Source organism: Onychostruthus taczanowskii, unplaced genomic scaffold, assembly GCF_017590055.1.
Source record: "Onychostruthus taczanowskii isolate IOZ18803 unplaced genomic scaffold, ASM1759005v1 scaffold60, whole genome shotgun sequence".
In the NCBI taxonomy this organism is placed as follows: Eukaryota; Metazoa; Chordata; class Aves; order Passeriformes; family Passeridae; genus Onychostruthus; species Onychostruthus taczanowskii.
This window is the reverse complement of record NW_024503680.1, coordinates 3968709-3996542: the sequence shown is the minus strand read 5'-3', so window position 1 is coordinate 3996542 and position 27834 is coordinate 3968709. Positions and strand designations below refer to the sequence as shown.

Below are 27834 nucleotides of genomic sequence, written 5' to 3'. Positions count from 1 at the left end.
AAAACTGGGAGAATGTCACAGCACGTGCCAACAGCCAAGTGCTGGTGGAGGAAAAGGTTGGAGGACAGAAAAGAAGGGTGATCACATGGAGATCCACAAGGGACCCAAAAGCAAGTTCCTCCAGGTGGCAAAGTCCTAATGAGCTCTTTAGATGTTGGGAGCAGTGGTACAAGACTCTACTGCTCCCATTTCTGGAAAATGCTGGAATATCTTACACAGGTGTGGGGGCAGTGGGGGCTTCCCGTGTGCTGCTGCTGCTGCTGGGCCACCCCATCAGCCCACACTTACCGTGCCCTGCACTCACCTCCCCAGCAAATCCACCCCAGCCCTAACGCACCTGAGGGTGAGATGCAAGAAAATACTTTAATCAACCCAAACAGAGGATGCCCCACATTTCCCCCAAAAGCATTTCCTCCCCCATCTACTCAGCGAGGAGCTGCAGGGCTGTGAAAGGATGGGCTGAAGCCTTTTGGTTGCTGCCTGCATCAGGAGTGCCCAGAGCCCTCAGCTCCTCAACCCGCTCTCCTGCCTCAGAGGCCAGGGCATAATTCACATTTTTTGAATGGAAAGCACCCTCGGTTATATTTAGCACCAAAGGGCAAGAGGAGCACTTCTTGACTTCAGGAGCTTGGAACAAGCCTGCCTTGTTATGTTTACAGCACTTTGCTGGATGGAGAGGCCAAAGCACTGAGTGGCTCATTCTTGAAGCCTGATGGATTAAGCAAACAGCCGCAGTAATTCAAGCCACATGGGGAAAGGGGAGAGGTGGCAGCGGCGCGCTGGGGGCCTCCCGGGGCTCCTGCCTTCCCCCACAGGCTGCCTTTAATCTGCTTTTCACAGCAGGTCCCACCCTGGGAACGAGGAGCTTTGCGCTCCTGGAGGGGACACTTGCCTGCCATAGGAACATATGCTCCACGCCGGGAGCGTGGCAGCGCTGTTTATTTGCATAATCGCTGATTAACACAAATGTCTCGGACAGGAGCCAGCCAGCCAGTTGCATGTTCTCACTCAGGAGTCGGCAGCGCCTGTCTCTGCCGGATCCCACAATAACCCAGCGTGTGTCGGGAAGGAAACACGTCTGACAGCTCTGTACTGCACTCCTGAGCTCTGCCTGGAGCTCCTGCCTGTCCCCCAGGCAGCCAGAAACACGGGTGGGTATAAAATCGGGCGTGAAAAAAACTTTACATGGCTCCAAGAGCTGGGATTTAGGAAAAGCACTGAATGCTTTAGGGATGCACGGGATAATCCATGTGTAAGATGTGGTGTGGTATCGAAGCAAGGGTGCCCCAGATGAAGGGGGGAGAATGATGCATCTGACTCCATCTTATCAGAAGGCTAATTAATTACTTTATTATACTATATTACATACATTGCATCTGGACTGAATCTGCCATGCTCTCCCTCTGCACACAACTGCACAGACCTGCACTCAGTCTCCTGACTCTCCCGTGACTGTCAGCAGACAGTCTCACACACACTCACACACACACACACACACAGAGAGAGTATCTTGGCCCTGATAGGCCAAAGAAACAAAACATCCACTTTGGGTAAACAATCTCCATATTGCATTCTGCCTTGGCACAACACAGGCACAGCAAGTGATAAGCATCGGGTTTTCCCTTTCTCTGAGGTTCAGGGAATGTGAATCTCAGAAATCCTTGGGAAGAATGGTGCCTTGCTTTTCTCTGTGAAGAGAAATGTGTGGCACAAGCATCTCCAGGTGATGGTGAGGCTTGAAGGCGATGGGGATCCCCTGCTCCCACTCTCCAGGGTGCAGCCAGGGCTGCCAGCAGCCCCACCACATCAAGCAGCCACTTCAGGTCCCAGAGGAGAGCATTACCTTTAAAAACATCAAGAAGAAAATGAAATCCTGGATTTCCCGCCATGACACAACATCCCAGAGGAGCACTCGGCCCCTTTTGGGTGTCTCCCTCCCCTCCTGGGCTGTTTTGGAAGAAGCTGCTGCCATCTAGTGAAGCCAGCCCAGCCCCAGCCCAGAGACCACACTGACTGCCCGTGTGCCCGGCACACCCTGGGCACCTCTGGCCACCGCCGGGGTTCATCTTCTGCCCCAGTCAAAGGCTCTGGCTGCTTTCTAAACAGCCACTGCGCTGCATTCTGCCCCACATCACACAGCAGGCTTCCCCATGGGTTGGTTGAGTGTTTTCCAGAAAGGGGAGGGCAGCTGTGGGACACGTGGAGGGTGGGCAATGTCCCTTCCCTGCTCACTCAGCCACACCCAGCTGGTGGCACCGCTCTTGGCACTGAGGTGGCAGCTGGGCTGGCTCGCTTGTAGGGCAATTTGTAACAACACCTGTAGGAAAACCAGAAAAACTGATTAAAGCAGGGGTTTTGCAACCCCTGAGTGCAAGGGGTGGGCGAAGGGGGAGCAGGCCAGGGGGCTGTAAAAGTGGGGCTGTTCTGTACCAGAGGTGTTTGCCTCGGCAAGGACAGCCCCAGGGCAGGTCCCTCTGCTGTGCTGTGACTTGGTGCCCTCCCTGACAGGAGTGTGGCAATTCTGCCAGCTCCCTGTCCATGCCCTGTGGAGGAGCACAGAGTGTAGGCCAGCATCACCAGGGAATCTGCACCAGGATGAGCAGCAGACACCCACTGAGAGCAGCCTGTCTCCCCTGCTCCGAGCCCTTTTCCTGGGGCTGTCCCTGCCCCACGCCCCAGGCACAGCCTCCAGGAGGGCCAGGGGCCCACAGCCCACACTGCTCAGTGTGGATACCTGCATCCCTGGCCCTCAGGAGCAGGGGATGTGGGGATGCTGCTCTGCCCATAGCCAGGGGAAAGGAGCAGGGAGAAACCTTTTCTAGAAAACTGCCCCCAGGGTGTGGATGCCCAGGGCTGATGCAGTGCACAAAAGGAATTCAGCCAGCCAGACTGAACCAAGGGGCCAGTTACTGCATCACAAGCCATAAAATCCCTCTCCTACCAAGCCTGGTCCCAGCACACACCCCAGTGGGGTCCCTGAGCATCCCACCAAGGGCACTCCTGGCCCCAGCACACAGGGCCATAGATTTGCACAGTGCCCAGAAACCCTGTGCTGATTTTATCCTTTTTCTGACAGAGCTATAAATTACCCAGCTGGGCCTCAGGATGCAAAACTACGCTGGGGCCAAAATAAGCCAAGCTGGCTTGCTGAGGAATTACAATTACCTGCTCAAGAGGCTCCAAGCGCATCGGAAACTGCTCAGGCGTGGGGCCCTGCTGGCCAGGCTCTGAAATAAACCCAAAAAGCATCAAGGACAGAGTGAGCCTGGGGCTCCCGTGGGTGCCTGTGTCACCAGCAGTGCCAGGAGTGGCAGGATTAGCCCTGGGCCCCAGATGGGCAGTTCAGGGGCAGAGACTGCCACGCTTCTGTGCCCACAGCCCTGGGCACTCAGCCCTGCCCATGCAGCCAAAAAGCCTGTGGAAAATTAGGCTTCCTTTTTGTCAGTGGTTTTGGTTTTTTTCTTTCCTAAAAGCAAGCTGAAAACAAGCTAATTCCTGTCAAGTTCTGGACTCCCTGCAACTCAGGGAAGGACCAAGCCCAGGGGCCAGCAGTGTCCCACAGGGCTGCAGTGCTGGGCCAGTGTCCCCAGGCTGAAGCTGGGGTTTGATCCCTGATTAGGGGTGGGGGTCAGTGCTGGGCACGGCTCCCTGTGCTCAGCCCCACGCTGCAGCACTGCTGGGGGCTTTGGGGATCCAGCGAGCAGGGGCTGCAGGGAGGGCACTGGCAATCTCCTTTCATCCTGCTCTCTAAAGAAACACATGGATAGTTTTCTCAGGAGTCACTAGGGAAGGAAAGTAAACAGCTTAAATAAACAGCTAGGCTTGAAAACACGGCCCTGATTTCCATGCACTGCTGCAGTAATTAGGGTGCAGACCAGGCAGGCAGTAACAGATCAGCACTGAGAAAGAAAGAACTGAACACAGCTCCCTCCCCATGAGGCCAGGGAGGATTTGGCATCGGTGGAGCTCCAATGGATGAGCTGAGCAGCACCCCTGGGTGCCCATGCACAGCCCCAGGGCTGTGGGGCTGGCGTGGCTTTGCCCAGAGCACTGTGAGGAGCAGGCAGGACTGTGCAGTACATGCATGGAGCACGCTGGCACCCAGCTGCATGGTGCTGCTGCCTGCAAGAACCCCCATGCCCCATATCTTGCTAAATCAAGCCTCATGCCCTGGCTGGTTTGGGCTGGGACAGCTTATGGGTGAAGCCCCAGCTGTCCCCCTGGTACCCCTCACCTCTGCAGCAGATTTGGCCACAGGCAGAAGGAAAGGCACTTCATAAACCTAATAGATATGAATAGCAAGAGGAGGGTGGGTGCCAAGAGGCAGGGTGAGATTTGCTCTTTGCTTTCTGCCTTGGGGTGCTCACCAGGAGTGTGGCTCTGGGAGAGGAGCCTCCGTCCCCACTGCAGCTGTGGCTCCCAAGGGAGCTGGGCATGCCCCCAGGGTTTGTTCCCAAGCCCCTGCCCAGTGTCACCAGCCCCGCTGGGCTGCTTTTGTGGGCGTGCATGGTCACCGTCCCCTCGCACCCGGCGTGTGTGCCCACAGCCCCGGCGTGGCTTTGAAGGGCTCTTTGTTCCCCGTGTAATTATACCTGAGCAGCGGAATAGGAACGTGCTGAAAACCCCTCGCTGGACCTTTCTGACGGAGCCGGGGCGTTTGGCTGCACAGTGGCTCCATTGTTCCCCTCCATGTGCCTCGAGCAGCCAGACCACCTCCTGCACCCCCTGCTTCCCCAAAATAACCAGCCTGTTATTAAAAACCAGGTCTTTTCCCTCCAATACTGGGCAAAACGCCCCAAGCCACCGCCCTACCCAGGGCTGGCAGGGTGATGCTGCGGCAGCAAGGGCAGGGCCCGCAGGTCAGCCGGTGCCCTTGAGCACTGGGGACACCCCCAGCACCCGGACCTGCCCAGAGCCATGGGGACATCCATGGGGACATCCATCCCTGCCCATGGCAAACCCCACGGGCGGAACGGAGCAGGGGGGAAGGCAGGAGGAGGGGAAAAAAAAAAGGGGGAAGAAGGGGGGAAAGAGGAAAAAGAAAATGAAAAAAAGACAAACTCCGCATCCAGCAGGATTCACCACCATTACTGAGGCCGCAGGGCGCAGTCCTATGGCAGAAGCCGAGAGGAATTCCCACTCGAAGCAGGGCCGGTCGGGCAGCCTGTGAGCAGCAGGGACGGGCCCTAAAGCCCCCCTTGGCGGCGGGAGCCAGCGGGAGCGGGGCAGAGCCGGGGCAGCGGGGCCGTGCCGTGCTGCGCCGTGCCGTGCCGTGCCCAGCAGGGGGCAGCAGACACGCGGGGAGCGGGACGGGCCGGGATAACGGGGAAACAGGGATGACGGGGGTAAACAGGGATAACGGGGAGGGAACCGGGATAACGGGGGAAACAGGGATAACGGGGAGGGACCGGGATAACGGGGGGGGAACCGGGATAACGGGGAAACCGGGATAACGGGAGGGGGGGGGACAGGGATATCAGGAGAGGAACCGGGACAACAGGGAGGAACAGGGATAATGGGGGGAGGGGGGGAACCGGGATAACGGGGGGAACAGGGATAGCGGGAGGAGCCGGGATAACGGGGAGGGAACCGGGATAGCAGGAGGGCAGGAACAGGGATAACTGGGGGAATAGGGATAATAGGGGAGAGCCGGGATAATGGGGGGGACCCAGGATAACGGGGGGGGCGGGGGATGGACAACGGGGGAAGAAGCCAGGGGGATGTCACCACGGTGTTCTGCCGGTGACACTTCCCAATCCTGGAAGTGTTCAGAACCGTGTTGGGTGGGGCCCTGAGCATCCTGGTCTAGTGGGCGTTGTTCCTGCCCCTGGCAGGGGCGGGGGAGGATCACTTTGAGGCACCTTTCAAAGCAAGTCGTACTCTGATTCTGTGAAACACAGTCCTTCAAGAGCCCCTTCAGCACAGGGGGACAGGCTTGGACACCCTAAGGGACCAGAACTTTGGGCACCACCACCTGCACCAGGACTGGCACCAAGCAAGGTGGGACAGAGGACAGGGAAGGCGGAACTGACAGGTTTTAGCCCCAAGTATGAGAACATCCCTACAGCAAAGGGTCACCTGCGCCCGGTGATACCAGGGGAAGGAAAGTTTTCACCTGGCAGACTCCAGCCCCAAGGACAACCTGCTGTGTTACCTCCCACACCATCCCAGCTAACTGGGAGTCCAGTGATGCCCCACTGCAGCCCCAGGGCAGAGGAGGGCTGTACCCAGCACTCCATCCCCTGGGCTCGCCCTGACCCTGCCTGCGGCCAAGGGAGCCCAGCTGGGAACCTGACTCAGTACCCAGCAGGCAGGGGGAGGCTCATGGAATGCTCATGGCAAGCAGCACAGCTCCAGGGTGCAGGAATTGTGCCTCCTAGACCCTGCAGGTTCGAGGTGTTGGGGACAGGCACCACAATCACCAGCACATCACTGCTGTGAGAATTTTGGCACCTTTGGCACACAGCCCAGTGCCTCAGCTCACCCTGCAAAACAAGGGACCCAAACACCCACAAACATCACCTCAAAACCCCCTGGAAGCCATAAAGCAAAGGGGGTCAGCAAGGTTACACCTAATTTTCCAGCTCCTCCATGTCCCTCATTCAGGGAGCATTTGGGAATGATAGAACTTCCCTGGCTGCTCGATCACATCAGTACCTGGGAGGGTTCCAGCTATTTTCAAGCCAGATAAAGCTCCTCAGCCTTTTGCTTTTAAAACCAGAGCAGCACTAAAAAGAAAAACAAAAAGTGCCATTTGTGAGGTCAGAGATGAAGACCAGGAATTCTCACGGTATCAGTGCCTCCCAGCACACAACCAGGTACAGGCAGGCTAGCTAGAAGGGCAGAAAGGCAGATGGAGGGAATGGTGACAAATCCATCTCAGGAACTGAGGCTCTGCAAGGACAGGCAGGCAGCCAGCCTTGTGCTCTGGAGATTTGCAGGCTACCCGTCCAGATTGCTTTGCAAAAACAAGGCACTTTTACGCTGAGCGAGGGCAGTTTTGGAAAGTACACAGCATTCTTGCAACCAAGAGACGAAGCCCAGGAGAGAAAGAAAGGGAAAAGGAAAAATAAAAAGTGACAAACATAGGTTGTTCCAAGCAGCACTTCCAAGAACCTGTCAGAGCCAGGAGAACATGGAGCTCGCAGGGTACGTCAGCGATGTGCTGACAAACAGCAGCTCCCCTGGGCACAGCAGGGCCCTGGAGCACACAGCTCAGCTTTTCTTAGCACTGAGGAGACTCAGAGGACTTTTGAGAGCACACCTGGCACAGGGCAGGCAACAAGGAGCAGAAGAGCATGTGCTGCTCCTGGGGGAGCCTGTGTGCTAGTCCCAGTTTGTTTCCTCTCTCTGTGCTAATCCAAACCACCTGGAGCAGGAATTCCCACCAGGGAGAAGGGAATTAGATTTTCTCGAGGATGATAATCCATTTAAATACAGCACTTGTGAGGAGCCTCAGCACTGTTCCCAGTGAACAGCCCCTGCTCTCCCACCTGCCTGGGGGGAGGTGTGTCCTGTCCATTGAGCACCAAGCTGACAGAGCAGGGGGGCTTGGACAAACAGCAGCTTCTTCCAGAGCTTGCCTGAAAGTGCAGCTGTTTAACCCCAAACAACACGGAGTCACTGTGGACTTGCTCAGAGCTGCTCTGCACCCATTGGAAGGCCTGCATTGGGTAAACAGGGTTGGCTTGAGACTTGATTAAGCAGAACACCCAGTGCACGGCTTTCATTTGAGGGGACAGGCACAGGGAATGTGCTTTCTACCTCCTGCCCCTCCTGGTTACAAGGGGACAGGGCTCTCCCAGTGCCATCACAAAACTGATCACGAGGCAGGACACTCACCCCTGGCACTGTGCTGTCCCTGCTTTACTTGTCTGGAGGAGCTGAGCAGCTCCAGACCCAGGGCTGCTGGTCCTCTGGGGATCACACCTGGGTGAGGCACTGCAGGAGCTGCTGACAAAGCCCCTTTGAGCTGCAGGCCAGCCCCAGCCCGCCTCCCCTCCAGTAAGCAAGTAGTTACACAAACATCAGCTCCCAGTTATCCAGCTCCCAAAAGTAATTTCAGATCAAAAACAGTCCAAAAAAGCCAGTTTTAGAAAGTACCATTTATTTGAGGAAAAAAAAAAAAAAAAACAAAAAAAAAAAAACAAAAAAAAAAAAACAAAAAAAAAAAAACAAAAAAAAAAAAACAAAAAAAAAAACCATCAAAACCAGTAACAGTGGAAAATCCCCAAGAGCAATTACACAAGAGAATCTGAATACCCCGAGAAGCAGGCACAGCTCCTGCCTGCCTGGCAGTGCTGTCCACAGGCAGGACAGGCCTCCCTCTCCTTTCCAGCCTGCTGTGAACTCTGTGCAGCTTTGAGCTTCCCAGAGCCCAGTTTCCCTGAGCACACTGGTACTGGGAGCAGGGTGAGTCACGCAGGGAGGAGCTCTGCTCTGCCCCCATGTCTCAACACACATTCCTGCCTCACCCCAAGAAGGGGGCACGTTTTTTCTATCACCCCTCTGGGTCTGGCCTCAAGCCCACAGCAAGGCCTCAGGAAGGAGGCTTCAGGAGCCACGAAGATTTCCAAGCAGCCCTGGAACTGCCTGGTTTAGTGCTGCCTGCTCAGGGGCTCTCTTTGGGGACCCACACACAGATTTTTGTCTCACACCACGTCAGACTCGGAGATGCAGGAGGACCCAGCTTGCTCATGGTTCTGTCACACCTTCCTGACACGTGGCACCAGACAAACATCACCCTTTGCTCCGTGGGGCTGCTCCCACCCTCAGTGCAGGTGGGAGCCACGCACAGGGGATGCTGAAAGATGCACAGCAGAGGAGTCCAGAGCCTGCCCCTATGAAAGCTGGGTGATGCCACCCAGGCAGAGCTCAGAGCCAGCCTGCCCTGAGGCAGAGCTTGGCACAGCACCGCAGGGGACAGAAAGCTGTCACCTCCACGCTGCAAGCTCCCAAGGGCAGCTCGAGGTGGGGATCTCTGCTCTGGCTCTGTGCACCCAGCCCAGCACACCCTGGCCACAGCTGCTCCCAGGAGCACACAGCCACGGAGCCCCCAGGCTCCTCACAAATACAGGCCCCTGGTGCTCTACACAAGACATGGGACAAACAGCAGCACAAACAAGATCAAAAGCCTCTTACACACCACACCATAAGGCTGCTGAAGAATTAACTCCAGCCTTTTCATTCTCATCTGTATATATCTCAGTAAAATATACAATATATAGCTCTATAGGACTGATTGTAATATATTACAGCCTAGAATTACTCCTGTCTTTTCCCTACTTCAATCATATTTATGCATCCAACTTTGCATACAGAAGTTATTGCCTTGAATTTGTAATTGAAATTCACAGAATAAAGCTTAAATAGTTTTCACAGAGACTCATTATATTAGTGTTTTACATAAAAAGGATAAAAGTTACCAAATGAGAAAGCAGCCATTTCAGAAACTATAAATAATTCTATTTTAAAAAATCCTAGAAAAGTTATGAGAAAACCATAAATATCTTTACCCTCTATAGTAGCTGCTGTAGAACTAGAAGAAACCTGTAACACTCTGTAGCTAACTCTGCTTCAGTTCAAAGATAAATCATATAAAACAGCATCTCTAGAGAAATGCCCGGCCAAAGGAAACACAAAGGGATTGAAAAAATAAATCTGAGGAAATTAAAAAAGTAGATTATTTTTTTTATTATTTCAAAACAACTTCTACAAACTTTATATAAACATTAGGCTATTTTCTTTAAAATTTTGTTATAAAAAAATCCTACAAGCAACCCTTAAAAAAAGGTAAGAGACTGAAGGCAAGGAAAGGGTGTTGCCATAGCCAAACACAACTGGCAGTCCTGATTTCAAGGACTAATGACCCTTGCCTGGGGCCAACAGGAAGAGACAGAAGTCTCCTGGGGAAGACATTCCCATAGGCCCTTTATGGCATTCAGGGATATTGAGCCCTTGTGGGCCTTTTACTCCCTGATAAGGCAACTTTATCTGTAGTGTAAGAGATTCATAAATAGTTCACAAAAATGCTTCACATCAACAGCCTGCTGCAAGACATCTAGTAGCAAGATTTATAAAAAAAAGCCATCTTCTATAGAAGCAGCCAATCCCAGCACGGCACACTGGATGCAAACACATGGTGTTTGCTTCCATACAGTCTGGTTTGTGTTTATATACCCTCTATAAAACCAAGCAGAAAATTTGGCATCTTTATTCTTTTTTACACTAACTTAGAAAAAAAAATACACTGAGGTTATTTTTCAGACTCTTTGTATTTCATTGGGCCCTTGTTAGCTGAGCGGGATGGGAAGGGTCACGAAGGAAGTTTGTTTTTTCTCAAAGTCACTTTGAAATTCAATCCAAAAAATAAAAAAAGCATTTGTTCAGCACATCTCATCTGAGGGCACAGTGTTTCAGTACAGTCTGCTTGTCCCTTGATGGGCACAAGGTGCTGCTGAGCTTTAGGCATAGAACTCGTTTGTGGGGGCTTTCTTATAGATGGGTTTCTTCCCCAGGTCGTAACTGCCCTCGTCCTTTTTCTTCATGCGATAGACCAGGAGCAGGATCAGGAAGATGGCAAACAGGAGACCCACTGCTCCTCCTGCGATGAGAGCTGGGGAGGAAAGAGACTGCAGTAAGTCTTGGGCAACTCCAAACCACCACTGCTTCAAGAGCAGCAGCCCCCAGAGTCGTGTCCATGCGCCTGTCACTGCATGTGCTGGCACTTTCAGCAACAGCAGATGTTACTGGGAAAGGCCAGGATTGCTTCCAGTCCAACCACAGAATAATCACATGCTCCACATTAACCAGTTTGAGCTAATCTTCCACTTTAGTCCAAAAAAGAAACGTTGACAGAAGATGTGCTCCCTGTATAGAGACAAAACAAAGAAAAACCCACCCAAAAAAGCCCCACCACAACCCACATGAAAGTGGTACAGCTCCAATCTGAATGCTTTGTTAACAACCTGTGTGAGCACACCCTGGGGACTCCGTATTTCAATTCATCAACATCCAATTACCAACACCACTTCCCTCAAAAAAAAAAATCAGAAAACCTCAACAACCAAAACCCACAAACCTGCAAAAAACCACTAAGATTTCCTCTCTCCTCACACCAAGCATGGCCACAAGGCTTCACTAAAGTTTATTCCTTGTTGTGACACTATTGTTTGCACTAAATCAGCTTCTTTGCTAAATGGTTTTGCAATCCACTCTTCCAATCTCTTCTCTGACTGGGAGGATGGCTGCAGATCAGCACAAGGGGCTTGGGTTTATACTTGTGCCATCAGGCCAAGTGCTTGAAGCAGTAATATGCTGGGGACAGACCTGTCCCACATGTTAGGGGAAGGCAGTCACTTGGCTTTGCTCTGGATATTGGTACTCAGATTCCTACAGCTGACCACGTGCTGGAATCCCTTAGAGGGGTTGCTTGGCTCCTGGCAAAACTCAGAAGCAGAACTTGGGCAGAGGTTGGAAGGAATTTTTTGTTTGAAATGAAAGTCTGAGATGTCACTGCTCTGTGGCCAGAGTCACCTCTTGCTGAGGCAGTATCTGGGTGCAGGGCAGCTGCCACTTGAGCCAAGCCAACAGTCAGCTAGCTGGCAGGCTCAAAACCAAGCTGTTTATCCCAGCAAGACAGCAGCAGGCTCTGCTGTTAAGGACTGGGAGGCAGAAGCCACCCTGCTACAGGCAGCCACAGAGGTAAAGCAGCTCATTCCCCAGTCAGCAGGGAGCTGCTCCCCAGAGAAACAGGGAACAACAGAAGCCATTTTGATTTTCATTATTAATGATTTACCAGTTCAAGGTGGAGTATTACCTGTAAGGACTTCTGTTCTTTCAAAGATGCTGCTGTTGGCTGTGCTTGCCATGGAGATCTTGTTGGACAGGTTCTCTTCGACAGGTACAGCTTTGTCTGGAATGATTTCATTGTCCACCATTGTGTTTTTCTTCTCACCTTCTATCTTTCTCCCAGTATCTCCAGGGATATAGTTGTCAGATATCTACAGAACACAGACAAACCACACCCATCAGCAAGCAGCACCCAGCCTACCACAGCTGAAACCAGGAGGGTGTGCAGGGAATAGAAGTTTGCTCAGTGCATTACGAGTACACTGTGCCTGCTCATGCAGGTGGATTTGTCTTTATGCAGGGGGGAGGGTGTTCAGAAAGCTTCACAGATGGCCCAGAGGAGCTACATGCTGTTTAAAGACACTGGGCAATACCTACCACAGGGGTGTCCATGGTGGTCAGATACAAGCCATCTTCAGAGTCTAGGTAGTCTGCAGAAAGGGGAAAAAAAAAAAAAAAAAAAAAAGCTCTCAAGATTGTCTCATTCCATGCTGTTTTTACAGGATTCAGACACTTCCTGCAATACCTGCACATTCTAGGACTCTTGTCCTCTACAGTTCCCTCTTATCTACTAGCACTATTTATCACTGAATGACCTGGATTGCACAAGACCAGGAGATGCAATCTTGAAAGCAACACCTCTCCACTGGGAGGGATCTTCAGCTGGACCCATTGGCCCTGCAGAGCAGGTCTGCCACAGCTTATAAAGGTAATGCCAATGGAGGGCACTGCTCCCACCACCCATCCCTAAAGGATCCTTCACCAACCCTCCAGATCTGCCCAAACATGTCAGCCACCGATTGCAGCATTTGTTTTTTTACTTTTAGGGAACAAATGTTCACATAAAGGGACACAGAGCTACAGAAACTGGTTTGGGCAGGGAGCTTTGCATGTCACAGAGAGTTCACTTGAACACCAGTTAGTTCTTTACCTTGTTTGGCCTCAACTGAGACATTAACTTTAAGCCTTTTAACACTGCCTCAACAACAGATTATTTTTTTTTAAGTTTCTCAGCAGTTCTTTGGAGTTCAACAGGAAAAAGATCCAGCCAGCACAAGGCCTTTTCATTTGCAGCAAGGCAAGCTTGGCTGGACTCCATCTGTCCTCCCTGAGTGATTCAACATCACAGCACCACTACTTTCACTGTTCTCATCTGAGCAACTACGAGTCACAGTTTTCATCTCCACCTGACACTGTGATTCCTCTGGAGCTCTGGCTGTGATTTAGCCCATCACTCAAGGGCTGGTGCTGAAAGAAATTTCACAGCAACAGCTGGGGGAGCTCCACTTCCCCACTTACCTCCTGACCCAGATGTCTCATCTATATCTAAGCCATCAGTGGTTAAGTCAGGCCTGAATTCACCAATGTCTTCATCGTCTGGCAAGTCCCCCGAGGCAGGGTAGTCAAGCCATCCAGCATCCATGGTTTCAGTTTCTCTCACCTGTAAATGAGGGTGGAAACATGTTAAATATGAAACAACTCTCCAGACACATTTCACAGAAGGTTCAGAGCCTGAGCACATCACTTCCACCAGAAAAATATTAAATGCTGAACTTCCTCTCCACCAAAAGCATTATCTTTATCAGCTGAATTTCCCTAGAATTTCTCAGAACAGAAGTGAGAGCCAAGCTGGGAGGGGAATTTCCTGAGGGCTACAGACTGAAAAGGTTCACTCAGACACACAGGGTGAAAATATCACAACAGGATCTTGGTCAGGAGTTTGTGGCAAAGCATTTGGAAAAGCAATACCTTCAGCTTGTGATAAGGGAGAGTTTGGAAGGACTTGCAATTCCCAGGAAAAAAGCCTGATGGGTGTAGGCCAGTTTTTTGCACAGCCCCAAAGCTTCATGCCAAAGCAATTCCTCACTCTTTATACTGAGAACAAGCCTACTTTATCACCCAAGGGTTAAAAGCTGGTCTGTCAGTTCAGCTGAACTGCAGTGCAATACAGGCTGAGTTCAAGAGCACTCCTATCAACAATGACTTGCCTGAAGGAAGAGCTTCCCCTGCATCACCTTCTTTAAAAGCATGTAAACAAACAAACCCATAAAATATCGCCAGGATCCAAAGGCCCAAGGAGTGCAGTTACAGCAGGAAAGCTGGAGAGCCTCCCAGCTATCAGCTGTTTGGCCACAATGGCAATTTGCACAGCGGAGCTCATTTGCACTTGGACCTTCAAGGAGCCACAAGCCCAAATCTCCTGCCCTCAACAAAGTTACGCAACTTCACAGAACTATTTCTCCTCACCCCACAGCCCTGGGGCCAGGCCGGTGAGGGTACCACAGGTATGAGCTTTGGGGTTGCTCAACACCACCCCACAGCCTCCAGATGCTTCCAGAGCCATGAAATCATCACCACGGAGGGGGACTCAGCCCCTTCCCCCGAGGCAAGGGGCACAATGCAGAGGGACAGCTCCCTTAGCTGGGGGCTAAGCTGACAACATTCTTCCCTGCTGTCCTCACAGGACAACTGGGAAGCCTTGACAAAGGTTTTGTCTAGCCAGAAGAGCATTCCACAGTCCTGCACATCTGGGGGTTTTTCTCAATACAAGATCTCCAGGCTACAGCCTCACTGGGGTGAGGAGGACTGATGGGGACACTTGGAGCTGGACAGCAGCACCAAGGAGCCCTGAGCAGCTGGGGTCAGCCTCCTGCTCACCTGGCCAGGTGTGGCCCATCCCACAGCCCAGGTGATGAATTACATCCGCTATTGATCCCTAACCAAGGCAAACAACCAGCCGCAAGCCATGTGTCAGCTTCCTCTGCCCACAGCCCCTGCCCTGCCTCCAGCCCCATGCCCCTGCCCACAAACAAGCACAAGATGTTTCTCCGTTTGACCAGGAGCAGTGGCACTGGATGTGCTTTTCCTTGCTTATTGAGGCATTTTTGGTTTCCCCAGCAACCCCGCTACAGGATAAGCAGATGAACAGCCCAGAGGGCATGAAGTGCTGAGGCCAGTTCTCCTCTCAGACCCTCTCTCCGTGCTATGCCAAGCCTGGCACTAGATGCTGGGAAGGGGGCTGGGAGGAAAGTCAGCTTGGAAGGAATCCTCTCCCAGCCTGGAATCAGGCATTCCTAACATTACGGATCACTTGCTCCAAGGCAAATTCATTTCAAGATATGTGAAACCCAGCCACAGCCAGCCCTGCAATGGAAACTGCTTGCCAGCATGCAGTAGCTGTTCCCAGGGCAGCTTCTGGCCATTTCATGGAGGGGCAGGAAGAACCCAATTCCTGGGGCTGGGGAGCACGTTTGCTGCAGATCCAAAAAGCCCTGCACCAGGCAGGGATTGATGCTGGCAAGTGCTGCGCCGAGCCACACCCAGTGCCAGCTCACCCTGTACTTCACCATGAGTCACAGCAGTAATGTCCAAGCAAGGGCAGCTGGAGAAAACCCAGGTTTAAGCCCTGGGGTGGCTGGAGAGCCCACTGGCTTTATCAGATCAGCCCAGCCACCAGCTGAGTGGTGGCACACAGCCACAGTGATTAGTGCACGCTGTGCAACACACCAGGGCCGGCTATCAAAAAACCCTATTTAAATCAGGACAGACAGTGTTTACCAGCAGGGCACATAACAAGGAAATTACTGACTCACAAGCATAAATAAGATTATATGGGAGCGTTCCCTGAACTCATTCTTCATCATCCTCTTGAGCAAGGATGGGGAAGTTCCTGGAGGCCGCAAGAACTTCTCAAACCACACAGGAAACTTTTCTTGTGGGCAGTGGCCTCACATTACAGGTTCATCTGACAGGGAACTCAGAGGGCTGCTGGGCACCTGCACAATTACTCTCCAGGTTTAAAGGCATGTACTTCTAGGAAGCAGCCCTGCCTGGGAGCTGGGGCACGGGCAGGCTGGGAAGGGTTAACACTGGAGTGCAGGGCTCACAGGGCAGGTCTGGAGCAGGCACATTCCTCACACACACACCTGTGAGAGGGCACACGGGCACCTTCACAGGGCTCACCAGCAACAGCTCTGGGGCTTCCCAAGTGCCACATAAAGAGCTCCCTGGAGAATTGTTTAAAAAAGTACATCCCTTTCCAAGGGCACGCAGCTCTGCTGCCTGGCGGAGAGGCACCACAGAAGGTGCCTGTACTTCCTCTGGGCTTGCAGGCTGCAGCCAAGAAGGAAAAGCTCTGAGATGGCCACAAGAGGATGGTCAGCCCTTGCCACGTCACCCCTGGCCACATCCAGCTTAACACCTTCTGCAGCTGCCAGCGGGAGAAGGGCAGCAGTGCTGCCCCGAGCCTGCCTTCCACCACCTGCTGTCCTGCACTGGAGCCAGACCAGGACTGCCTGGGACAGCCTGGGCAGCTGCACAGCCCCACCTCAGCCTGGCAGCTGAGCTGGAGTCCTGCAATGCTCCTCTCCAGGAGGGGTCTGCACAGGAATCAACCTTTCCTGCAGGAGTACAGTTCAGGGATTTCTTCCTCATGTTAAGCAGCTTTATCCCCAGTAAGCACGAAGGGAGATTAAACAGCATGCTGGGGAGCAGAAGCTTTTCCTGCTTGCCAGTGGCAAATATAAATAAGTAAGAGTTTATTCCCTGCCAGACAACCAGCACGTCAGGCACGTGAACTGTGTGTGAGTGCCATTCCTGGAAAAGCTGGGCACAGAGGCCTTATGTTTTGAGACAAGCTGCACTAGTGGATGAAGCCAGACACTCTTTGCTCAGTGGAGGCACAGGAACAGCAGCCCTGGGAGCCCAGGCAGCCCTGCTGTGCTCCATCCCTAACCCATCCCACTCCATTTCATGCTCCTGGGGTTTTCCCTCACAGCCCCAGAACACCACTCACCTCTTCTCAAAGCAAGATCAACTATTCATCAAAACAGCAAGCAAAGTTTCTGTGCAATGTGTGAATTTCCCCAGCCACTGGCAAGTTCTGGGAAATAACAAACCCAGGCAGCTCACCTGCCCCAGCCCACATGTCCTCACCACAGCCCTTCCAAACCCTTTCAGAAAAACCCAAATGGTGTTTTGGGGCAGAGACAAAGTTTTCCAAACATGGAACTGGTTTTTACAGCTGTCCCTTGCCTCTGATCAAACACGGAGTTCATTAAAAGCTCCTTTGAAGGGTCACAGGCAGCAAGCTGCAAAGGAGTCAGACCTGCAGGGACTGGGGCATTCAGTGTACAGAGCCCTTTATCAAGTTTATAATTTTGGCATGGAGACCCAGCGCTTGCTCCTGGTCTCCCTCCCCAGCACTGTGTACATAAACCTGGGAGTAAACAGGAACAAGGTGAAAGTCAACCTTTCCTAGACAAAAGCACATGGAGCTGGGCCAGCCTGGGGGGTGGCAGAAGAGGGCAGAGGCACAGAGTGTTAACCCTGTGTGGCCTGAAGGGACAGGCAGCTGTAAGCTGTTCCCAGGGCTCCCAGGCTCTGCACTCGGGGTCCAGGCACAGATCACCTCATTTCACTGCAGCAATACACAAAATATCCTCCCCAGCCCCTGTGCTGTCACAGGCAGGTGTCACCTCACACCACCACAACACACAGCTGTCACATAACCAGGAAGGGCTCCTGAGCAGCTGCAAGGATGCAGAGCTCTGTAAACCACAGAGCCAAGAGAGGGGATTTCCATACAGTTCCCTTCCACACAGCTCTTCCACAAACCAGGAAGGTTTTAAAGCTCACACCAAGCATGTGAAAGAGCAGGGTTAGGAGTGAGCTCCCCTTGATGCCCCAACAGCCCCCCAAGAGCAGAGGAGCCACTGGAAACAGGGCAGCTCAAATCAGGGTGAAACAGCCCAACAGAGCTGATCTCCACAGGAGGGAGGTGTGCAGTGACAACAGGCAAAGACTGCTCTACCCTCCCATCCGAATAAGCATTAAAAAACCTTATTAGAAGTGACATGAGCTTCCAGCAGAGGCAGTTCCTTCCAGACAAGTGCAGGAAGGGTCTTGTATTACCCCACAAAATACCCTTCACTCCTTTCTCTCATTCCATGCTTCAGCTCCATGTAAGGGAGAAGAAAATAAATACACAGAAGTCATTTCAGTCCCGAGAGCAAAGCAAATATCAACATTTCAACTGAAGTCACACCTAGCTCCCTTAACACAGCAGCCACAGTAAAATAATAAAAAAAAATCCACTTGTGCCAGCTCCTTGTGACTATGCCTGGAGGTATCATTTTACCACCCGTTCCTGGTCAGTCTGTCCCACACAACTTGCAGCACACACGGCCTGCACTGGCCTTTGTGCCAAGGGACAAAAGTTAAGCAGCTCCCATCCAGGCATATGTTTGCATTTAGTTGCATGACAGGATCACCTGAGGCTGCCAGACATAGTTAAATACTACCTTTGCTCCACACTTCCCAAGCAGTCCTAGAGCAGGGCCACAGCCAGCCTTGCCCATCTCCCCTGACAGCCACTGTGCAGCACCCACCAGTGACCCAGAAAGGCAAACCCATGACACTGAGGAAAGGTGAAATCACAGTGGAGTACAGCCCAGGGCTGGCAGCTCCAGTACCCACAGCACTTACTGCACAGCCTGTGACTCTTACCAAAGAGGGGAAAATTTTTTTTTAATTGTTGTCAGTAGGAAAAAAAAAAAAGGTTTTGCTTAATAAGACAGCAGAAGCACCAGGCAGGCTGGAGAACTGCTCAGCTGGCTAGAGCATCACTTGTTCCAGGCGAGCTCAGGGAAGCCTGCCCAAGCAGCTCTGCATCTCCCAGTGTGCTCACCCTCAGCCCACGTGCACAAGGCACATCCAGCCCTGTCCCACTCCCCCCTCGGCCAGTCCCTGGGTGATTCTTTAAGCCGTGTGGCCACAAGCAGCTCTCTGGGGTTCATGTGGCAGCAGAGCCATAATCCCCGTGACAGTGATGCCGTAATCCCAGGCTCTGCAGGGCCACTCTGTCCCCTGCAGCAGGGCTGGATCCTCCCAGGCCCTGCCTGCCCAAAATAGGCTTCCTTGCACTTACAAAGTCAAACCTCAGCTACCTTTGAGCCGCTGTGCTCCTGCTGACACGCAGCCTGCTCCCTCCAGCCCGTACCAAACACCGGCCACGCTGCAGGAGCAGGAGGACAGAGATTAAAAATGAATGAACTCTTGTTTAACTGCTTTTGCCCGATTATCAGCCAAGAGCAAAGCCATAAAGATCGAGTCCTTTGCCAGACAGGCACATGCTGGGATATGTTTACTGCAATGGTGGCAGAATAGCTGCTCTAAACACTCAATTTCCAGCTCCACACTCAATCCCCAGCTCCACACCCTGGGAAGGAGATGACTGCTCCCCACTCCAGCTCATGGAGATAAAGCTCAGCAGGCAGTTGCAGATGGCTGTGTCTTCATCACTTGCCCTGAAGCGAATGAAGAAAGTTTGGAGGAAAAGTACAGGAGGAAAAAGCAGGAGCTCTCATGTGACTCAAAAGGAAAACAATTGTGACAGACATGTCACGCCCCTGAAGGGTTCTCCCGGTCACAGGCCATGATACACACCTAGTTCATAAAGACATTATTTTTTTTTATGGTATTTACAAACCTAATCGTAAGCAGCTGATATGCTTCACTGTCCAGAGCTCAGCTCAGAAGATGGAAAATTTCTGTTCAAGCTTAAAAAAGGAATTCACAGTTTTTCCAGCTCACAACTCACTCTGAGTTGCCCTAGTCTATAATAAATGTTTCTACTGCATCCTTGTCTGTGGAAGAAAAAATGGATATAAATGCCCCAGCAAAACAGCTTTTCCATCAAGGATGATTTTTCATGCTGACACTTCAAACTTGAGATATTTCACGTGTCACACTTCCCCCACATGCCAGGAAGAAGCCTGCCCTCACTGCCCTTTCCTAGAATACAGCTACACCCCAATGCTTCCCCGAACACGCACACAAGCAGAATTTCCACTTGGCGACAAATCTGTGACGTGCACTTTTGGGATCTTTCTGCTCCCTCACACCAGAGCGTTAGCAGAATTAAGCCAGGCAGACACCCAACTTCAAAGAGTGCCCTTCCTATCGGGCTCACCGTGCAGCTAATCTCAGCTTGTTTGTACAGTCAAGATTCCCAGCGCTGCGCCCTACAAATGCCTCCCCTCCCACGATCCATTTTAATCTAATCAGAAGTAGTAGCCCAAAGATTTAGGCTTAGCCCAGGCCGCTGAGCTCTGCCAGCACAGTTCTGCTATTTCAAGCCCTGCTCTGCTGGCAGGGGTGCCAGCAAAGAACAGCAGCAGGGGAAGTTATCGGCACAAAAGCACTCGAGACAGCGGAGTGCTGCTGCTACGCTATCAGCCATACCCGTGTGAGCATTTATACAAACAAACATTTCAACAGCAGGGATTTTCCTGGCTAGCTGCAGCACCACGGGCTGGGTTTTCACTGCACGGGGCTTGGTGGGGGTTTTTTCGTTTGTTTCTTCACAAAGACATTGCCTACTTCTGGCTTGGCTTGGGCCCAGAAAGCAGCAGACACAGCACGTGCTATTCGGGATAATACAGCTGTACTTCAGGAAACCTGTCACTTCCAGAAGTATTTTCCTCCCTCTGAGGGCTCTGAACTCCCACAGTCAGGCTCCTTCCCCTCTCTGAGCACAGGGTGAGCAACCAGCAGCAGTTTTCCAGCCCTCCCTGACCACATCTGTGCACGCACAGAGCCAGGGCAGAGGGACCAGCCGTTGTTTTGGTCACTCCTTCCCCGGTGCTGCAGAGCCGCGCTCGGCTGGACGAGCGAGTCTGTGAGCAACCAACGCGCAGGACCAGCTCCTCGTACTCAGCCTCAGGAAATTTGGAATTAGCGCCAAGAACAGCCCGCACATAAACAGTCTCCTGCAAGATCCTGGCTCCAGACTCTGCTCCACTGCACACTGAGGAATTGCAATAAATATTTACCTCGCTGGGGAACAGAATCTTCCGAGCAAAAGCTCCTGACATCACTAAGGGCTGTATTTTCATTTGGAGGAGAGTAGGAGCTTCTCTGTTTTTAAAGCAGGACATTAGCCCACTAAAGCAGCTTCTGCCATCCTCCTAGCACCACAGCAGTCAGGATCTGCCCCTCCACCTATGGGTCTCACTCCTCTCCAGGCCAGCACAGCAGCACACCCGGTGCCTTCCTTCCACCCATACTCATCTCCATCACTCTGCCTTCTGCACAGAGATTTCTGGCTACTGTGCTGTGCAGGTCATTTCAGAGCAAGTCCAAGCACTTTCACAGCCATTAATACACATCACCATTGCTTTTCACTGCTCTAGTTTGACTGCAGCAGCAGCTAAAGGGCAGGAGGCAGGGTTAGCCTCACAGCAAGGTAAACGGGGCAAGGCCACAGCTCTTTGTATTTAAGTTGGACAGCAGCACAGTTTCAGAGGAACCTTCTTCCCTTCAGCAGCTAAGGCAGAGCAACATCAAGAGAGAAATCCTTCCCATGGAAGGCTTTGCTTTCCCTCACAGAACAGGATTTGTTTAAGCAAGAAGCAGCCGTGGTTTTGGTTGACATAAGACCAGCTGCTTGGGTAACAGTGCTATGGGTCTTCCCAGTCTCCTTCCTGCCCCAAGGAGTGTCTCCCTGAGATTTTAATTAACTGCTTTGATTTTTAAGTTATCCCAATAATTTGTCTAACAACAGCCTCTTGGCATTTCACAAGCAGAGTCCCAGCCTCAAAGGATTTAAGGCTAAAACTGACAAGAGTGCATACTTCCACCAAAAATAAAGACTTTTACAAGAAGCACACTTTTCCAGTCAGCCAGCCTTCAGAAACTGAGAGGGACACAGCTATGTATTGCATGCTTTCCCCTCCTACGCTGACATTTTCTCCAGATTCAGAATTAAGTATTTAACCCCCTCATTTTAGACTTTATGCTCCTTTAGCTTGCTTTGAATGCTTTCAGTCATTTCAGATAATACTGCTGCTTTCCTGTCTCCCATGCAGCTCTTGTTTCCAGCAGTGTCTGCCTGAAAGTGAAGGAACCATGGCACTGCCAGAGCAAGTTACAGCTCCTCATGACAGGGCCATTTTCTGATCTGTCCTTGCCAACACCAACTCAGCTGCTGGCAGCAGTCACATGGCAGAGCCCGACAGCTTTTCTGCCCACCAAAGCCACAACCAGATTAAACAGGAGGCAGCAGCTCGGTGCCAAGGGCAGCACAGACTGGGTGCCAAGCAGCAGCACCAGTTTTGCCTGTCACCCCTTTTCTAGCCCCAGAAGAAGAGATCCACCTCCTCCTCAGAAGTCTGAGTCACTGCTTTGGGTAAGGGGCCAGGGCCGTTACTCAGAGGGTGACAGCAGTGTCCCCAGGAGCTGGGATGCCAAGCCAAGTGCCAGAAACCTGAGTCAGAGCATGACTGCTGCAAGTCAGGGCAGCAGAGCTGGTCCTCTGACCAGCAGCATTTACTAGACAAATATCCAGGCACAGGCTTAAATACAAAAAAAGTAAGTCTGAACTAACCTAGTAGCACAGCCCTAACTCATTACTGTAGGATCTTTTACAGCCCCTCGGAGCAGAGGCTTAGTACAAGTGGAACTCTTTAACTAGGCTGCCCTGTCTACTCAGAGTCACCAAGCCCAGTCTCATCACAAGAGTCTCATTCTAGTGCAAATCATTTGAATCCTTAATCTCAAGCATTTGCATTCCAGCGAGTCTCAAACAAACAGCCACACATGCTCCTCAGCAGCAGCCCGGAGGTCAGGCGTGTGCAGGGCTTGTCCCCTCGGTTTTGTAGTGCTCCAACTGCACCAGCTTCTCGTTTGAAGCTGCAAAAGCAGCACAGCCCAGCTGTTGTTACAGGGCATAAAGGAACAGGATGTACTGAGCAGAGGGGGAGAATGCAGCTGCAAGACCTAACAGCAGGCTCAAGAGGATAAATGTGAACTCAAGAGCTAGGAAGTGTTTTGAGGGATGGATGCTGAGTTTAGTCTGGCCAAAGTGATAGCTGGGGAGCTCTACAGGATCACAGAGCCACGATAACTTCAAGTAATCTTACAAGTCAACCCAAGTAATTTACATGGCAGACTGTGGAACCACAGCTACCATGCCACCCTTACAGGTACAGATACTATCACTAATCCAAAAAAAAAAATTTAAAAAAAGGCTTTAAACCTAAGTCCATCAATCCATTCATTTGAGGAAAAACAACTTACACACAAAATACAACACAGCCTAGTGGTAACTTACAGTCAAGGGCATCCAAGCAGAGAGGACATTTGTAAGAGAGCATTTACCAGCACCAGGAGTCAAAAGGGAAGGAAAAGTAGCTGTGCTGAAGCCTGGATGCTAAGCAGCAAGCCAGCGTGCCCCAGTCCCCCATCATCAATTGGAAAGTCAGGTTAGCAGCTTCCAGCTTGTGGTGGAAGTGGGACATGCATATTTTGAAAAGGCAGTATGACATTACAGGAGAATCATGGCAAGGTCACATTAGGCTCTAGTTCAGGTATTTAAGAGCAAATGGCCTCCCCAAGCCATTCAAACAGCTCAAGGCAATAGTACAGCCATTAACAGAGGCTTGGAAAGGAAGGAAGAGGGGAAGACACATAAGAAAAGCATGTTCCCTGTTGCTGGACTGAAGCAGGCCTTTGCAGGATCTCAAAGTGCTGACACCCTGGGAGAGAGCAGCCAGAGGGGTAGGAAAGAGAGCAATCAGGTTGGCTAACAGCCTTTACTTCCCAGGGTGAATGAGCCTCTGGTATCACAACTCTGAGAAGTACCAAGTCCAGCCCCAATTCGCCTCTTGCGTAAGCGTGCGGGAAAGCTCTGCAGCACAGGAAAGCACTCTCCAGCATGGGAGCTGGCAGCACTTGGGACAGATGAGAGCTGGGCAGCAGTGCTGTTTCCCTGCCTGTGCCCCAAGTGCTGCAGGGTGCCTGTTCCTACCCATGGGAATCTCCACATCCAAGGTGCTCAGCTGTGGAGGGACCGAGCAGCCTGCACGGTCCCACCCCACCCCAGGAGCTGCACATGCAGGTCAAGAAAGTACACGATGCTAAAGGAGTTGGTTTTTTTTTCCCTACACATTACAGTCATTTCATCCCAACAACTATAGGTTTGACTTCCAGAAGGCATGAGCTCCTTCCCCTTAATGGCTAAGGGACATTGCTTCAGACACTGTCATTTTGCTGCTCTGTGTTTTAGGGAGACTGAAGCAAAGCAAAGATTTGCTCCAAATGTGAGCATGACAAGTAAAGGTAAAACAAAGTAAAACATGCAGATAGCAATGTCTTGATTTGATTGGGAGGGACAGATGAGAAACTGGGCAAAGAGCAGAAAGAACAGGCCTCGGGGATCAATGGCAGCAGGACAAGCCAAACCGGTTTTAACATTAATAATGCTGCACTACTTTCCAAACACAGCTATCATCAACAAGACACCAGCTTTGCCAATCAGGAGGCCTCTGAGCACGATTGCTTTAAACCAGCAAACAGAGCCCACAGACAGCACGAAGCCTCCCCCACCTCTCCCTAAGCAATCCTCTGCCAGCAGCTTGTGGGTTGGATTTGTGTTCCTCCGTACTGCTGAGGACACACAAACACGATGTGGTGCTGCATGAAGACTTTTTCTGCAGAGTTCAAGGCACAAAAGCAGGACAAGCCTGCAGCCCACTAGCACTGCTCCAGCCCTGCTGGGCTCTGGGCACTCGGCCCTTCTGCAGCCCAGACAGACTGAGCGGAGCCCAAGCCTGCAGCACAGGGAACACCCTCACCATGGGGGAATACCCCCTGCTTCCCTCCCGTGCTGCCAGGGGCACTGCTGGAGGCTAAACGCACAGGGAAAGCTCAGCCACTCTGCCCAAGCAAGGCAGACCTCACGTCCTTTGTTAACTCCACCGATCCCACATCTTGGATGCATTGGCGGCTTTCTGTCCATCCCCCCAAGTATCTTCTGCAGGAAGCCCATCCTGGCACAGCACAGAGGGGAGCATCCTGCCCACACATGCTCTGCTTTCCAAGGCACTCAAGCGGAGAGGGCTGGGGACCACCTGGTGACACCAGGCACCAGCTCCAGCCCCCGGCCCCTGGGGAAGAAGGGAAGAAGGCAATGTTCTCACACAAAGCTGCGGGGCTGTTGTAACACAACCCACCCACCCACAGCCGGAGCTCCAACGTCACACTGAGGCACTTCAGTAACATTCCCCACCCTCTTACACATCCAGGATTGCTTCACACGGAGAAATCCCATTTACACCAGAAAGCTGCTCAAGGGGAAAAGAGCCAAGGCACTTTTGTTTGTACAGGCTTGGGGAAATATTCGAGCACCAAAGCACTCTCAACATCCATGCTCTTACATAAGCACAAGAAATACAATCCCCATCTTGTTAAGAAACAGCTACCTGTCTTCACCCTGCCCGCACAGAAAAACCAAGAGCCACATGCTGTGCAGCCCTGCACGTTTTGGCAGTGCTTTAAAAAAAAAAATACATACATATGGGAGGAGTGCCAGCAGAACTCTCCCAAACCGTGTGTCATCCTTGTCTCCTCCCCTGTAACCAAACAATTTGTTTGGATTAGGCTTTATAGTAGGCCAGTGTTATTTCTCAAGTATACACTCAATCTTAGGTAGCTTAAAAGACAGGGATAAATATTCCACGTAAGTTCTATATAAGTATTTACAGACCACATCTGTGCAGTTTGTTGTCTTTGCAGAAACCCGATGCTTGCAGACCAGTCCAGTCCCCAGGGACACCAAGATGCATTTCCTACCAAACATGGTCAGTGCAACTTCCAGATGCAGTCTGCCCCAAAGGTTTGCCCTACTAGTTTGGGCCAGTTCCCAAACGACCGATTCACGTGCTTAATGGCAGAGATAAACACACCAGATTAGAGTAAAGTGGATTTGGGCTGCTTGGTTTTAGAGTAGCTGACAATTACTACAGATGCTCTCTGTGGGAGATTCCTGCTCCACAATCAGCAACCCCCCCCAGCCCTGTGTCCCTACTAGAAAGCACCAGAGCCTTATCAGTTCTGATCGGCCCACCCAGCCTTCAGTCCAAAACAAACCAATGCGGATGATTAAACCTACTTTGGGAATCCCTGATCTCCTGCAGTTACCTTAATCTCAGCAGCTCTTTCACACTAACGGAGGAATCTGCCCTGATTGCACTATCAGCAAGATGGTCACACAGAAAAACAAACAAACAGCAGGGAAGCCAGAATCCCTAGACCTCTGCCTCACCACGAAGACCCCACATGTGCCGGCTTGAAGAACATCCAAATGTCTCAATTCATTGTATGTTTAAGAGCTTTTTAAACCCTCCACGGTAATGCATCACTTTTCAGTCCCATGTGGACGCGAGGAAGGTTTGATAGACACAGAAAGACAGCAGGTACCAGCAACCAAACTCGGGCAAGGCTGGAAAGCCTACCCAGGTACTGTAACGCCTCCAACCCACCCCACACGCAAAAGAAAAAAAGAATTAAATAAGTTTCACGACCAGAAGTTGAAGATTAAAAATGCAATGGAGAGCAGCTCGTATCCACCAGGTAGCCGGGTCCCGGCAGCGCTGTGAGCCCTGAGCACGGCAGAGGGATACGTGAGGAGCGGCACAGCCGCGGGGACACGGGGCACCGGGCACGGCCGGGCCGGCGCGACGCTGCCTTGGCATCGGCCGGAGGAAGCAGCGTCCGGGCCAAGGGAACCGGAGGAAGAACGGGAACGGCCCTATGGCCGCCTGCCCACTTCGCCCACCCTTCCCTTTCCCCGGAGAAGGCGATCAGCGGGGGCAGACCGCCCGGGGGACAGCGGTGGCACCGGTTCTGGGGCTGCTAGCGAGCGGGGCCAGAGACCCGCAGGTCACCCAGCCCCCGGGCACCGGGTGCCCTTCGCAGCCGGGGCAGACCCTCCCCTTTCCCCCTTCCCCGCGGGCCCGGCGGCACTCACCGACTCGGCGGCGGCGGCTCGCAGGAGGAGGCCGAGCAGCAGCGCGGCGCGCAGGGGGACGCGGGGCAGCGGCATGGCTGGGCTGGGCTGTGCCGGGACACACGGAGCGATCAGCGGCGGGTCCGATCGGAGCGGGCTCTGGCCGTGCCCTGCCGCCGCCACCGCCCTTATAGGGCCGGCTGAGCGCACGGGGCGGAGCCGCTGCCCCCGCCCCGCCTCGCCGGGAATGCCCCGGAGCCAGCAGCGGCGGTGCGAGCTGCCCCCACCGATACCGGGGGTACGAGCTGTCCCCCACGGATACCGGGGGACACTGATGGTCCAGCCACCGCGGGGGGACACGGGGGAACCCGGACCCGCAACCCGCTGGGCACGGCCGGGACTCCCGCACTGCCGGCGGCCACCGTCACTGGGTTATGGGGAGAAATGAGAAAGGGAAAGGGGAGAAAGGGAGAGGAAAAGGGAGGGAAGGGGGGAAAGGTAGGGAGAAAGAGGTCAGGAGAAAACGAAAGGAGGAAAAAGATGGGAAAGGGGAGGGAGAAGTGAAAATGGGGAGGGAAAGCGAAACGGGGGGAAGAAGTGAAAACGGAGGGGAAAGGAAAAAAGGGAAGGGAAAGCGGGGGTAAGAAAGAGAAAAAGAGAAAGTGGGGGGAGCGGGCACCCAGCATCCGCTTTTGCAGCATTCCACAAGTGACGGTGTCACATTTACAGAAAACCCTGTCCCTGGCAGCGTGTCGCCGCCGCGGTCATCCGGCGGCTGTTGCATCACTCGGGGATGGAACACGAAACCGCTCCCTCATTCTTCTAAGTAAGCGGCAAGAGCAAAAACCCACACTGATAAAGAAGGCGGAAAAACCCAGCAGTACAGTTTAACTATTTCCGTTTCTCTTCTCACATTAGTAAATTTTCCTGACCATAAGAATTTGCTTGGCAATATCTACTTCGTCCCCTTAACCCGAGGGGCACCTGAAACAGCATAACACTACAGCCCTATGATCATGCTGCAACCACATCAACTTTTCACTTGGGTTTCCAGCAGGTTTTCTCTAGCTTATAGAGAATAAAATATTTTCTTAACAGGGAAGCAATGCATAGCATAGCATATGTGCCATGATCCCGCCTGCCAGGTATGCATGCCAGCTCCTCTCTGGTCTGGTTCTCAGCCTCCTCCAGCACTA

At 52.3% G+C, this 27834-nt stretch overlaps 1 protein-coding gene across 1 annotated transcript; it reads right to left on the bottom strand.

The window, feature by feature from the left end:
• Positions 1–9369: 9369 nt before the first annotated feature.
• Positions 9370–27060, bottom strand: SDC4 (syndecan 4). Its single transcript, XM_041419208.1, has 5 exons — positions 26660–27060; positions 13150–13291; positions 12229–12281; positions 11819–12002; positions 9370–10615 (listed from the first exon to the last, which is right to left on the bottom strand). Exons 1-5 carry the CDS (start codon positions 26732–26734, stop codon positions 10464–10466), a joined length of 606 nt encoding a protein of 201 aa, XP_041275142.1. The 5' UTR covers positions 26735–27060; the 3' UTR covers positions 9370–10463.
• Positions 27061–27834: the final 774 nt, after the last annotated feature.

What these genes read in the sequence shown, in the direction of transcription:
- SDC4 (XM_041419208.1), bottom strand. Translation starts at nt 26,734, where the DNA reads ATGCCGCTGCCCCGCGTCCCCCTGCGCGCCGCGCTGCTGCTCGGCCTC. An exon ending in GAGCCGCCGCCGCCGAGTCG is followed by an intron (nt 13,292 to 26,659) that starts GTGAGTGCCGCC and finishes CCTCATTTACAG; the next exon opens with GTGAGAGAAACTGAAACCAT. An exon ending in CCACCATGGACACCCCTGTG is followed by an intron (nt 12,003 to 12,228) that starts GTAGGTATTGCC and finishes TGTGTTCTGTAG; the next exon opens with ATATCTGACAACTATATCCC.